This window comes from Mizuhopecten yessoensis, unplaced genomic scaffold (assembly GCF_002113885.1).
Source record: "Mizuhopecten yessoensis strain PY_sf001 unplaced genomic scaffold, ASM211388v2 scaffold3339, whole genome shotgun sequence".
Classification (NCBI taxonomy): domain Eukaryota; kingdom Metazoa; phylum Mollusca; class Bivalvia; order Pectinida; family Pectinidae; genus Mizuhopecten; species Mizuhopecten yessoensis.
The window spans coordinates 375,784-389,808 of NW_018404995.1; the positions used below are offsets into that span (position 1 = coordinate 375,784).

Here is a 14,025-nt window from a genome sequence, read left to right on the forward strand (position 1 = left end):
CAGTATAATACACAGAGACACCGTACTTATCTATAGGGTATAATACACAGAGACACGGTACTTATCTCTACGGAATAATACACAGAGACACCGTACTTATCTATAGGGTATAAATACACAGAGACACCATACTTATCTCTAGGGTATAATACACCACGACATCGTACTTATCTCTAGGATATAATACACAGAGACACCATACTGATCTCTAGGGTATAATACACCACGACATCGTACTTATCTTTAGGGTATAATACACAGAGACACCATACTGATCTATAGGGTATAATACACCACGACATAGTACTTATCTCTAGGGTATAATACACAGAGACCCCGTACTTATCTATAGGGTATAATACACAGAGACAACATACTTATCTATAGGGTATAATACACAGAGAAACCATACTTATCTATAGGGTATAATACACAGAGAAACCATACTTATCTATAGGGTATAATACACAGAGACGCCATACTTATCTCTAGGGTATAATGCACAGAGACACTGTACTTATCTATAGGGTATAATACACAGAGACAACATACTTATCTATAGGGTATAATACACAGAGACGCCATACTTATCTCTAGGGTATAATGCACAGAGACACTGTACTTATCTATAGGGTATAATACACAGAGACAACATACTTATCTATAGGGTATAATACACAGAGACGCCATACTTATCTCTAGGGTATAATGCACAGAGACACTGTACTTATCTATAGGGTATAATACACAGAGACGCCATACTTATCTCTAGGGTATAATGCACAGAGACACTGTACTTATCTATAGGGTATAATACACAGAGACACTGTACTTATCTCTAGGGTATAATACACAGAGACACTGTACTTATCTCTAGGGAATAATACACAGAGACACTGTACTTATCTCTAGGGTATAATACACAGAGACCCCGTACTTATCTCTAGGGTATAATACACAGAGACACTGTACTTATCTCCAGGGTATAATACACAGAGACACCATACTTATCTCTAGGGTACAATACACAGAGACACCGTACTTATCTATAGGGTATAATACACAGAGACACCGTACTTATCTATAGGGTATAATACACAGAGACACTGTAGTTATCTCTAGGGTATAATACACAGAGACACTGTACTTATCTATAGGGTATAATACACAGAGACACCTTACTTATCTATAGGGTATAATACACAGCAACATCGTACTTATCTCTAGGGTATAATACACCACGACATTGTTTTTATCTCTAGGGAATAATACACAGAGACACCATACCTACTTCTAGGGTATAATACACAGCAACATCGTACTTATCTCTGGGGTATAATAAACCGGGGCATCATACTTATCTCCAGGGTACAAAATATATATCACATACAATAATCCACATTTCAATTAATCTCTGTAGTATAGCTAGGTATCAGAAAAATGCGGGAATTACCAAATAGCATAATATTTGATGCCATGTTCTAAAAATGTCATACTTGACAACAAGGGAAAGTGCAATTTTGAATGGAGTACTCAATGTAAGTATGCTGTATCATCACATTAACAGATTTTACAATGACACTGGTACTGCTGTACTCAATAAACTATTTAAAACATCAAGATACTTCATAAACAAACAAACACACTGCCAAATCCAGAATGGAATTAATGAAACCAACACAGATATCAGTAAAATCAAAAGACACGCCAGAAACCAGTCCAGGAATTCCTAGAACCAGCCATTATACTGCTGCATTCAGAATGAATTAACTGCCGACACCAAATCTGATAATGCTTAACGAATTAAAATACTGCTAAAGTCAATGTAGAAATTACTTAAAACAGAATAGATACTGTTGAAATCATTGGGATGCTGATGAAACCAAATCGAATATTTCTGAAACCACAAAATCACTGAAACAAGACCATAAAATTCTTGAAAGGAATCCAGAAAACTGCTACAACCAATAAGCAAGAGCATACAGAAGAGTACGGCAGAATAAGAGAAACTAAAACCAGTGCAGACAAATCTTAAGCCAATACAGGGGAGACCAAAGACTGTGAAGAAAAGAACATTCTGTATCCTTACAACACAACAAACAAGGTTTCAGTCAGGTAAATTCTAACCATAGACAGATATTAAATCACTTCATGCATCACTGACAAATACGTTAGCACGCATCAATTAAGTCCATGTGTCTGCAACACAAATGTATCTGTTTAAATACCGGAAATCATATTCGAGTTATCATGAAATTTTAATCATCAGGAAATGATACACCTCTCTCTTTTGAAAAAAACATTAAGGAGGAATGCCCCTCTAACTGTGGTACGCTGTGTTCCTTTGCTTATAATCTACACCAATAAGGGATAATGTTTTCTAATTGTGGTAAGTTTTGGTTGTTGATAACTTTAATATACTACCATGAAGGAATATCCATCTTGCCATTCATAAGTGTTTCCCCATGTTTACTTATATTACTAGGACAGAATGTCCCTCCATCAATTCATAACTACATTGTTCTGTTCACCTTTTGACTATTACAATTAAAGAACAGTCTTCCTTCCATCATTCACTCTTGTACTCCTCATCTGTTGCCCCTCCAAACATTCACTCTTGTATTGTCCATCTATTGACTAATATTATTAAGGAGAAGTGTCCCTCCAAACATTCACTCTTGTATTGTCCATCTATTAACTAATATTATTAAGGAGGAGTGTCCCTCGAAACATTCACTCTTGTATTGTCCATCTATTGACTAATACTATTAAGGAGGAGTGTCCCTTCCTACATACACATTTTTATTGTATACCTATAGACTAATACTATTAAGGAGGAGTGTCCCTCCAAACATTCACTCTTGTATTGTGTACCTATTGACTAATACTATTAAGGAGGAGTGTCCCTCCAAACATTCACTCTTGTATTGTTCATCTACTGACTAATACTATGGGAGGGAGTGTCAGACTATAAAAATAGCTTTTGAAATTTTGAAAATGACCCAAAAAATTGATCTTACTAACAAATTTATGAAAAGTTTGGTAATAAAAGATTTGAAACGAATTTCAACCTTCTGATGATGTCAACAAATCAATATTAACGCAGGTACTGTCATAGGCTTAGGGGGATGATGAAGGCCAAGAAAAATATTGCAGAAAGGGAAGTAAATCTTGGTCAATAATTATCAAACCTAGTAAAGAATATTTCAGTGTCAGAAAAATCTACGAAAATGCACCATTTCATCCACAGGAGTAACAGGTGATCTTTTTTGTTTCTTACATGTCTACCAGGCATATCTACAACGAACAGTCTTCTATGCATGTACTAGGGTACTGTCAGTTAGCCAAAGAAAAGCTAACTGATCTATTATAACATCACAATCCATGTCTCCTACATACACCTTCCCCCAGCTCTCTAATACTCAAATGAATTCAGCTCTTTGGCTTCATCTTCACAACATTCTTATTCAATTTCTAAAAACAAAGTAAGAATTATGAAAATCATTTCGGTACAAGCAAGATAGCCTAAAGTTTTATACTGTTAGAAGCCCGCTTCAGTTACTTAATAAACATCTCTATTCATAATCAAAGGACAAAGGCTTACTTACTGATCACCAAACCAAAGGCATGTGCATTCATATTAGTAATAGTACGTCAATTTTACATCAATGATTTTAAAAGATGACAACCGTCACTACCAGTGACATAACAGAACTAGGTTGAATTTACTGTGAGAGTTAAAAGTAACCATGAAATGAGCTCGACCAACAAAGAATCAAACACTGTATTTCATTCAAAATACCACATACCCTGCTATCAATTTCAAATTCCCAATTCATCTTAAACTAAATGCTTTTCTGAAGTAACCCTTTATCATTAACTTCAATTTTCATGAAGACTAGACCTCTCGGGACGTCTGAAATTTCAAATATTTTCTGTATTTCCATCTATATATATATTATTATGGGTGACACAGAAAAGCCTGTAGTTGCTGGATTTGTACACTGAAAAAAATACCCATGTCCATGCAGTCAGAAAACACTCAAACATCTGTAATTTATCTGCTTTTCTGCACAGCCCCAAAGTGTAACTGTATCACATTGCTGGTTTCAACACCACTCTAAAAAATTCCCTCTAGGTAATACTTATTTTTCTTCTCACATTTCATCTGGATTGCTAAGAAGACAAACAAAACAGAAATTATCATTTTTTCCCTGTTTGAAATGCAATTTATAATGTTATCTGAGGTCACCTGCCAGATGTTGCTACAACATGACAAGACACTAGTTTGATAGAGTACTAAGGAGGTGCAAACACTGACCTGACCCAGCATGTCGGACGGAGCAGCCACAAAGTCTAGTTGGTAGGTACAGGATGGGTCTGTGTAGACACGCAGCTCAAGGTCCCCATCATCCTCGATTATAGGCACACCGCTCTGTAGCTTCAGGGACAGGGTACCCACCTGGTCATTTCTAATTAACACAGAAGTACAGGTAAGTAAACAAAAACGGTAAGAATGAACAGGTAAGTTTAGAAGGTACCGGTAAGTACATTTATTTAGATATTACGATAACACAATAAGATGTACAAGTAAGTACATAATGATAAGGTGTACAGGTAAGTACACTACAATATGGTGTACAGGTAAGTACACAATGATAAGGTGTTCAGGTAAGTACACAACGATAAGGTGTACAGGTAAGTACACAATGATAAGGTAAGTGCATAATGAGCAGCTAAAATCAACTTGGTAAATAAAAAGATTATAAGCAAAAAACAACCCCTTAAGATTTCAATGGTTTGTATAAGATAATATCTCTGAAAAGTCCACTTGTATCCATAAAGCATCTGTGGCCATCCACAGGGAAGGCCAGTGGGTAAACTACAGAACCAATCTGTCCCTACTAGAACCTGTATGTGTTACGTACGGCTATTATATATATACCTGTTGGAGGAATAGGTGTCCTCGTTACTCCAGGGCACATGAAACATCATCATACTACCAGTGTGAAGTTCTGAAAGAGACCATATTTTTTATGTTCTTGAATAATTATGTTTTTATAATTTTAGTGTTTAGTTATGTTTGTACAGGAGATGAATTATTGTGTAAATCAATGTATATTAGATTTTAAAGCAGGAGTGACTATTATTTATCATTACATGGAGATATTTGAGAGAGGCTGCAATTGATGGACAGAAGATGTAGTAATACTCTTGGTACCTAGACTTCTCTTAATACATACAAGTTCCTTTGGTTTTAACATTTCCAGTGATTTAAGAAGCTAACCTGGATTGTTTTGTTCGGCGCAGTATTTGGGACGGAGATAGACCCTGTAGGCCTTCAGTAGAGTGTCTATACCCTGTAACCTCAGACTGTAGAACAAGGTGTCGTTATAGAGGGTGAGAGTGCTAGCACTCTTAGTGACACTCTCCGGATATGTCATCATTATGTCTATAAAGCCAGGCATACGGTAGGCTAGGTGGCGCTCCCCCTGATTATACAAGTCAGCCATCACTTCCACCTGTCAACACAAAGCACATGTTATCATGAAATCATTTCAGTTAGGATACATTGGCACATTTTTTATCAATAAAATTGTTTGAATCTAAACTCTTTCCTGCAGAGAATATATTGGGACTTAAAACTCCACCATATGGACTGCCTCTGTACAAGCAGAGATACCAGGCCCTGGTTGTACTTCAATGTTTTAATTTGTCCTGAAAATGAAGTCAATGTACCTACCAACAAAAAAGTGATTGGATGTATTTCCCCAACAGTTTGGGCTGTTGAGAGGGGTCAAATAAAAAAAATATGGAAATGTCGTCTCATTTACAGACTCAATTTGCCAGATATTCTGGTACTTTCTTTAAAGGTTTAATTGCCTGATACCAATGTGTGTAATTCCAGTGTGGACAGTTACCTTGTCAAAGCTCTGTGGGACAATCAAGATGATGTGTGTCATATCTGTCATTTCTGACAACTCCAGATGGACTACCTAATAAACAAAACAAAAACAGTATTTATTTACATTAAATGAAAAAAAATATTGAAATATATTTTTCCACAGAATATTAACACTCCAAAGACAACATAAATAGTATGTTTTCAAGAAATATTTGCCTTACAGTTAACCATTGTTAATTGTATAAGAAAGTATGGATACCTTTCTGCCGGAATTCCTTGGAGGTACGAGTCGTCCTCTATCAGACAGGTTTGTACACTTTTTACTGTACAGGATAAACAAAATGTTAACATTATAAACATATGGGATTACAATGGATAATAGTCAACACAGTGATTACAACATGCATGTGACAAACATATCTCAAAGCAATAGATATTCTGCTACAACTATTTTTTGCATATTTCATATATTTCAATTCAGCACAACCCTCCTCAGAACTTCCCATACAATTCAGCACAACCCTCCTCAGAACTTCCCATACAATTCAGCACAACCCTCCTCAGAACTTTCCATACAATTCAGCACAACCCTCCTCAGAACTTCCCATACAATTCAGCACAACCCTCCTCAGAACTTCCCATACAATTCAGCACAGCCCTCCTCAGGGGGCATAACTCCATTTCTAGATATTTTTAATTACTTTACTGACATCACTTGGACACTGTTGCTAATTTAGAAGACCTATAAACTTACCATTGTTTCTCTCCTTCCTTCAGTTTACAAGCACAAATCCAATCTTTGGTTAACTATAAGAAAAACAGTTGTGGTGCATTACTGTAAACCAAAATAATTTCCATGTTACCATTATTCTTCAGATTGTTTGTTAAGTGCTAATATAAAACACATCAAATGATATTTAGATATCAATTTAATCAATATCATACAAGCCCCAAAATATAAAGTGACATCACAATATTTTTCTTTAATTTGTCTTCTAATTCACAAATTAATTACTAGCATGTTATTTGTACCTACAAATAGCACTGTGTTTAAGCAAGGACGTACATACAAACATCAAGGTCTCACACCTCCTACACCTCAAATGATAAAGCAAAGGGGGTTTGAAGGGTCCTTTGGTAGCAAAATGTTTCCCCACATGCTCCGTTTGCCTTCCTTCCTATACCTAACAAAGAAACCTGCAGGATGAGGATCAAGAATTTGCCTTCTATAACTCACTGCATGATTGTATGAAGTGACTATCATGAAACCATGTAGAATCAGTAATTGCCTCTATTCTCTTCTTTGTCGACAATAAAGACCCCAAAACTTTATAGATCTGCTAATACCATGTATTGTAATATTTGGGATATTATTTGCTACATTTTTTTCCCTGTTTTACTTTTGTGTCTGTCATGGCACACCTGTAATTAAGCCTTTTACTAGTGTGGCACTGTGTGACCTTATTGTGTTGATACATACCACATCACTGATGGCTACCAGGGAGTCGACACCCTCCCTACGGATAGGTACAGCTATGTAACGAGTCTTTGGTACCTACAGTATAAACAAATCGACTCAATACCCATATCATGTTACCAACAGTTTCTATTATCATAAGGATATATCTAAAATGTAACATTAATGTTTATGATATGTATTAAGCTTCATGATAACCAGTGATATGCTTCTTAATTTGGCAGAGAAAATTAAAGAGAGGTTAATATTTAAATCAATTATAGTCATAATCCATGTGTACAATAAATTTATAAATGTTAATGTGTTATCACATTTAATACAAATAAGATAATATTACTGATCTTACCGGCCACTCGTTACACTTTACCTTAGGTCTGGCATACTCCCACAACTTGTCAGTCTTCTCCACCCATGTTATAGAAGGGTCAATAGTTATCTCCTTTTCAGATGTCTTCGGATATTGCAAGGTTCCAGTATGTGACAGGAAGTGATGTCGGAATACATTCATCCTCAGAGTTTTGTCAGTGCTAACCTGTGGTCAAAGTCATGTCTCATCACATTGTCGTGGTTACATTGTGTAGTGTGTGACCTAGATTATCGTATTTAAAATATATCTGTGTGGCTGTGTAAAAACAACGACTAAGTGTGTGTGACAAGATTGCCCCCACTATAGTAGCAGCACACCTTCTGAATGTCTATCATGAGCAGATATTTTTGTAGTGAATGCTTTTGTTAAGTTTTATCCAAATCATTGAAAAAGACCAAAGTAGAGAGATGACAATTTCTATTTAAAGTGTAAAAGCAATCTTAACTTCAAAACACAAACTCTTTTGAGGAATTGGTGTACTTAAGTCTAGTAAAAAGTTTCGTCAAAACCAAATGAAAATTAAATGCAGAAGTGCGATGATGCTGAAGAGTAACTGACAATCAGACAGATATGGGTAGTGTTATATGCCCTTCCTCTATTTCATGGAGGGGAGAACAGCAATGAAATAATTTGCAAAATATTCAGCTGAAAATTTAACAAATGGTTTCTTTGGAAAAATGCAAGAAGATTGAAATCAGCTTTACCATTCCAACTACATTTCCTTACTACTAGATGGCAAATCAATCAGCAAAACTTCAATCCAATTCAAACCTTTTTTAGGGACTCGGAGGGAGATAACCCAATATACAATTTCAAAACTGTCAATATTTAGAGAAACTCACAATACTTGTTTACAACTTTATCAACCACATTGTATTTTAATCAAATTGGGATTTGTCAAATATCATGTATTCCATGTACTGTTGATCCAGAACCCCCAATTTCGAGTTAGTGCATTTTTTACTGTTTATATAAATATTAAACAGCTACTCAAGAACTGATGTATTAAAGTAGTATGGTCTTACATACCACCCAGTGTTTGAAATAGAAAGCTTGGGTTATCTCCCCTGACTACACTTATATCATCAATAGATCAACAATATATTTTTTAAAAGGCATACAAAATAAAAATAAAAGTGTTAAGTATACTGCCATGAAAATTAGAAACTCACCTGTGATGTATTGGGATCAATGATGTCAAACAGGGCCCGTGTGGTTGCTAGCACCATCTGTCTACACCTGTCAAAGCAATAGTAAAGTAGTAGCACATCAATGGCACAGAGCAACAGTTAACAAAACATTGGTAACATTGCAAAAGTTACATTGCAACATGGGCCATGGTCTTTGAACTTCTAATATAGAAATAGTCAGATACCATTTGTATTACAATAAAATATATAACATAGACACTGTAACATAGCCATGGTAACATAGCCATGGCAACATAGCCGTGGTAACATAGCTGTGGTGACATAGCAGTTGTAACATAGCTATGGTGACATAGCCGTAGTAACATAGCCATGGTAACATAGCAGTGGTAACAGGACCATGGTAACATAGCATTGCTAACATAGCCATGGTAACATCGCAGTGGTAACAGGACAATGGTGACATAGCAGTAGTAACATAGCCATGGTCCTGTTACTACTGCTATGTTACCATTGTCGTGTTACCACTGCTATGGCACCATGGTACTGTTACCACTGCTATGCCACCATGGTCCTGTTAACACTGCTATGTTGCCATGGTCCTATTACCGCTGCTATGTTACCATTGTCATGTTACCCCTGCTATGTTACCATTGTCATGTTACCCCTGCTATGTTACCATTGCTCTGTTACCAATGCTATGTCACCATGTTCCTGTTAACACTGCTATGTAACCATGGTCCTGTTACTACTGCTATGTTACCATGGTGACATAGCAGTGGTAACAGGACCATGGTAACATAGCAGTGTTAACAGTACCATGGTGACATAGCAGTGGTAACATAGCCATGGTAACATAGCAGTTGTAACAGGGCCATGGTAACATAGCTGTTGTAACAGGACCATGGTAACATATCAGTGGTAACAAAGCCAGAGTAACATAGCAGTGGTAACTTAGCCATGGTAACATAGCCACGGTAACATAGCAGTTGTAACATAGTAGTGGTAACATAGCCATGGTACCATAGCAGTTGTAACAGGACCATGGTGACAGAGCAGTGGTAATAGGACCATGGTAACATAGCAGGGGTAACATGACAATGGTAACATAGCAGTGGTAAAAGGACCATGGTAACATAGCCGTGGTAACTAAGTCGTGGTGACATAGCAGTGGTAACATAGCAATGGTAACAGGACCATGGTAACATAGCAGTGGTAACAGGACCATGGTGTCATAGCAGTGGTAACAGGAGCATGGTAACATAGCCGTGGTAACAGGGCCATGGTAACATAGCAGTGGTAACATAGCCATGGTAACATAGCCGTGGTAACAAAGTCGTGGTGACATAGCAGTGGTAACATAGCCATGGTGACATAGCAGTGGTAACATAGCAGTTCTAACAGGACCATGGTAACATAGCAGTGGTAACAGGACCATGGTAACATATCAGTGGTAACAAAGCCAGAGTAACATAGCAGTGGTAACATATAAAGTCATAGTAACAGTAATGGTTACATAGCAATAGTTAACAATGCAACGGCAACAAAACAATAGTTACTTAACAAATGAAATTAGAACAATCATTTAATGGCAATGGTAACGAAGAAATGAAGAGAGAGAGGCCTTTTATCATCTGAACTAAACAAGGCATTATTTATTTTTTTGCTAACTTGAGATCCTGGAGGTGATCCCGAATTTCCTAGTGATTCAAAATCTCCAACAGAAACATTTGATAAGGGTAATGACAGGAACATGTGTATGACGTTCATTTAGAATTTATTTGTTGGCTTTGTGAATGAGTCATAACAGAGTTAGCCAATAAGAGGACAGGATGGTCAACTTGGCCCCAAAAAATATAACAAATCTTCTTCAAGATAATAAGAGCATTACTTACAGGATACATAAATTGTACTTAAATTTCAAATTTATCTGCAGTAAAATAAAAAAGTGAAAAAACGTCACATCTTATCAGACATTTACATTTAAAATCAGCCAAAAAAGTCAGAGTTTGTAATGGCCATGAAATAATTATTTGGGTTAGGATTTGTCAACTTGAACAGATATTTGCCTTGTCATTCTATCAAAGTCTTTCACCTGTACTTAAGCAAGAGATCCCAGAGGGATCTTGGCGCCCACCATTGTACCATCTTCATTAGTTCTTTGTCAGTTCGATCTTTTCTGTTCTTTCCTCTAATCTGTTTGATCGAGTCATGTTAACAGTAAATGCACCTTGAGGTAACTTTTGACCTAAACTTAATACTGATTAATGTGTATGAAAGCCAACCTTCAAAATGAGTTTGTCATTTCACATATTTACTAGTACAGTACTTAATGTGAAAGAAATAGAATTGATCATTGCAATATGAGAAAGATCTGTTTAGTTTTTCCTTTAGCCATTTCGTTTTTATGATCAGTCTCAAAATATAACATGCGCAACGAGGGATCAAGGGGAACCTACATATCAAATTTGAGAAAGATCCCTCAAGTTGTTCCTGAGAAATAGTACTAACAAACCTGCAATGTCAAAAATCAAAGATGGCTGTCGGTAGGCCATTTTGTTTAACTGATCAGTTTCAAAAGTTAAATTTAATATATTTTGGCTCAGGGATTTTTCATGCCAAATAAGTTTCTTTCCTCCTGCCCCTCACCACAACATATTTAAGGAGTACAGGAGGACGAGCACACATATTTCTCCTTCATTTATAAAGTATTGAATCTCCTTATCCCAAGGGACTTCTAGTCTTTTAAAGGAAGTGTTGACAATAGATAAGTGTTTGACAAAGTGCCACAGCACAAGCTCACTTAACCCTTTTGGCCAAGTTGTTGTATCAAAGTAAAAGCAGCAATAGTAATACTGACTGCTATCATTTCAATATTACAGGAGAAATAAGGTACATACAGCACTACACACATATTCATCACCAAGCTTACCACACAGCACACAGGTGGTCGGTGGACACCCAAGCATTCGGGACAGACATGGTCTGAAAACATTCAATAATTATATTCAGCAAATGAATTACAGGATTTTCTTGCTGTTTAATCCTTTCATTAACTCAATTACATTTGTTCAAATGAAACATGAAATCTGTTTACTGAGTTTGTTAAAATTTTCACAACAATGTTTCAAGTAGGACAAAAACGTTGAAATTAAATGAAATGCACAAAGATACTTACTGATGTGTACACTCCACGGGATTCGTCCACTATCTAAATGAAAAATGACTTTTATATAATTCTTTTTATTAAAATTCATCCATTTAAGAAAAGACAGAATTTAAAATACCCATTCTAAGTGTATCTACACTTTATCTTGTTATGTTTGATTGTCCTTTTAAAGTGAGGTTGTCCTTTAACCTATTGATAAGTGAGTAAAATGGTACAAAGAGATTTCAGACTTCTGGTACAAGCACAACTAACAACAAAGAAGAGCCTTACTAGGAAGTGATAATGAAACTGCCAAATTCCCTAATGGGCATGTGGCATCTATCTTCAAACAGCTCATGCAATCAGTTCAAAAACTGGACATGCACGATTAAAGACCAAAGGGAACCAGCTTGTGAAATTTGTGAAAGCTGTCTGTAGAACTTTTTGAGAAATAGTGATAACAAAGTTTAATTGTCAAGTTAATAGATGGCCACTTGGCAATGCAAGCCACCTTGTGCTTGCGATAATTTCCATAATTAAACACATAAACAAGGAACCAACTTATGAAAAATTCTTGCAATGTACTTCGTTTTGGAAATGAAATTTATTTTCAGTAATGTGAGCAAAGAACAAAGATCAATTATATAATGAATAGTATGTATACATGTATATGTGTACCTGTAGCTTCTAAATGAACATCTTGTACAAAATTACCATAGAAAATGTTTTATACTGCACTGACTTTCATCAGGATCCAAGATAACTGATGTTTTGGGAAATTATCATTACATAGGCTGAGCAGGAACTACGGTGATACATACCCCTTTCAGAGAGGTCAAGCTGTTCCTGACAAGGACATCCCGGTGACCTCCACCAGTAGACACAACAGTCACATGGCTTAAGCTACTGTTACCATGCTCCACCCAGTAACTGTTTACAGCCGTCATAAACGTGGAGAGCTTCTTATCAAGGGGAAGAACTGTTGGTAAAAACTGCTGTTCAGATCCAATTCACAATACAATATATAGTCTATTCATTATTAATACAATTTAAAATTTAGTGATTTCTTCTAGAAGACTACACATTCTGTACTGTTAACACACTTAAATACTTTAGCAGTAATCTGATTTTAGTGCCTTGTCGACTGTTGTTGGTGCACAAATTTATGTAAAGCATGAACTATATAGGGATACAAATTTTCCTAAATTGATTTGCGAAAGGACAGAGTCTGTGCACTGATTTATAACTGTGCTAAGGGATAGGATGTACCACAGTGTGCTAAACAATTATCGTTGTACATACCAGGCCCCTGGTGTGGGGTTGCCTGCGTGATAATAGTGGATACCAGACTAGGGTCAAAATCTGGTAGTGTGAACAGCGCTCTTGCAATAATTCCACCCTGTAACAAAAACATTACCTACAAGTATGTACAGACCTAAATTCACATTATTGCTTGACAGCTGTAAGTGTACTAGTATAGCAGTCATACTGAATCATTCTATGGATTATGTATGTATTCCAAATACACGTATCTTTCAGGACAATACTGGGACCTTCTCTTTACGATGAAGATCTAAACATGTAATACAGACTTACCAGCGTGTCCTACTAGCATTACAGAGGAGGGCGGTTCTGGGGCTTCTTTTTATGAAGAATATTTATAGACTCAAGTACCCTTACAGTGTCCTACTTATAATACAGCAGTTTTGGAGTTTCTCTGTAAGAGGACTATCTACACAGACTTAGCAAAGAGTGTCCTACTAGTATTACAGAGCAGAGCGGTTCAGGAGCTTCTTTTAATGAGAATATCTATAGACTTATGGACCTTTCAAGCGTCCTTCTAGTATCATAGAGGGGGCTTTGGAGCTTCTCTGTAAGAGGAATATCTACACAGACTTACCATAGAGTGTCCTACTAGTATTATAGAGGGGGCTTTGGAGCTTCTCTGTAAGAGGAATATCTACACAGACTTACCATAGA

At 36.4% G+C, this 14,025-nt stretch overlaps 1 protein-coding gene across 1 annotated transcript in view; it reads right to left on the reverse strand.

Moving 5' to 3' along the window:
• LOC110447373 (GPI inositol-deacylase-like) overlaps positions 1–14,025 on the reverse strand; it is a 53,789-nt gene that overhangs the window by 28,604 nt on the left and 11,160 nt on the right. Inside the window, exons 8-20 of the mRNA XM_021493011.1 lie at positions 13,348–13,444; positions 12,867–13,024; positions 12,076–12,108; positions 11,830–11,882; positions 8,922–8,988; positions 7,750–7,914; positions 7,386–7,460; positions 6,660–6,712; positions 6,165–6,228; positions 5,922–5,996; positions 5,288–5,522; positions 4,946–5,015; positions 4,322–4,472 (exon numbers count right to left, since the gene is read on the reverse strand). Of these exons, the coding sequence (XP_021348686.1) occupies positions 4,322–4,472; positions 4,946–5,015; positions 5,288–5,522; positions 5,922–5,996; positions 6,165–6,228; positions 6,660–6,712; positions 7,386–7,460; positions 7,750–7,914; positions 8,922–8,988; positions 11,830–11,882; positions 12,076–12,108; positions 12,867–13,024; positions 13,348–13,444 (1,296 nt within the window). The remainder of the gene's footprint in view (positions 1–4,321; positions 4,473–4,945; positions 5,016–5,287; positions 5,523–5,921; positions 5,997–6,164; positions 6,229–6,659; positions 6,713–7,385; positions 7,461–7,749; positions 7,915–8,921; positions 8,989–11,829; positions 11,883–12,075; positions 12,109–12,866; positions 13,025–13,347; positions 13,445–14,025) is intronic.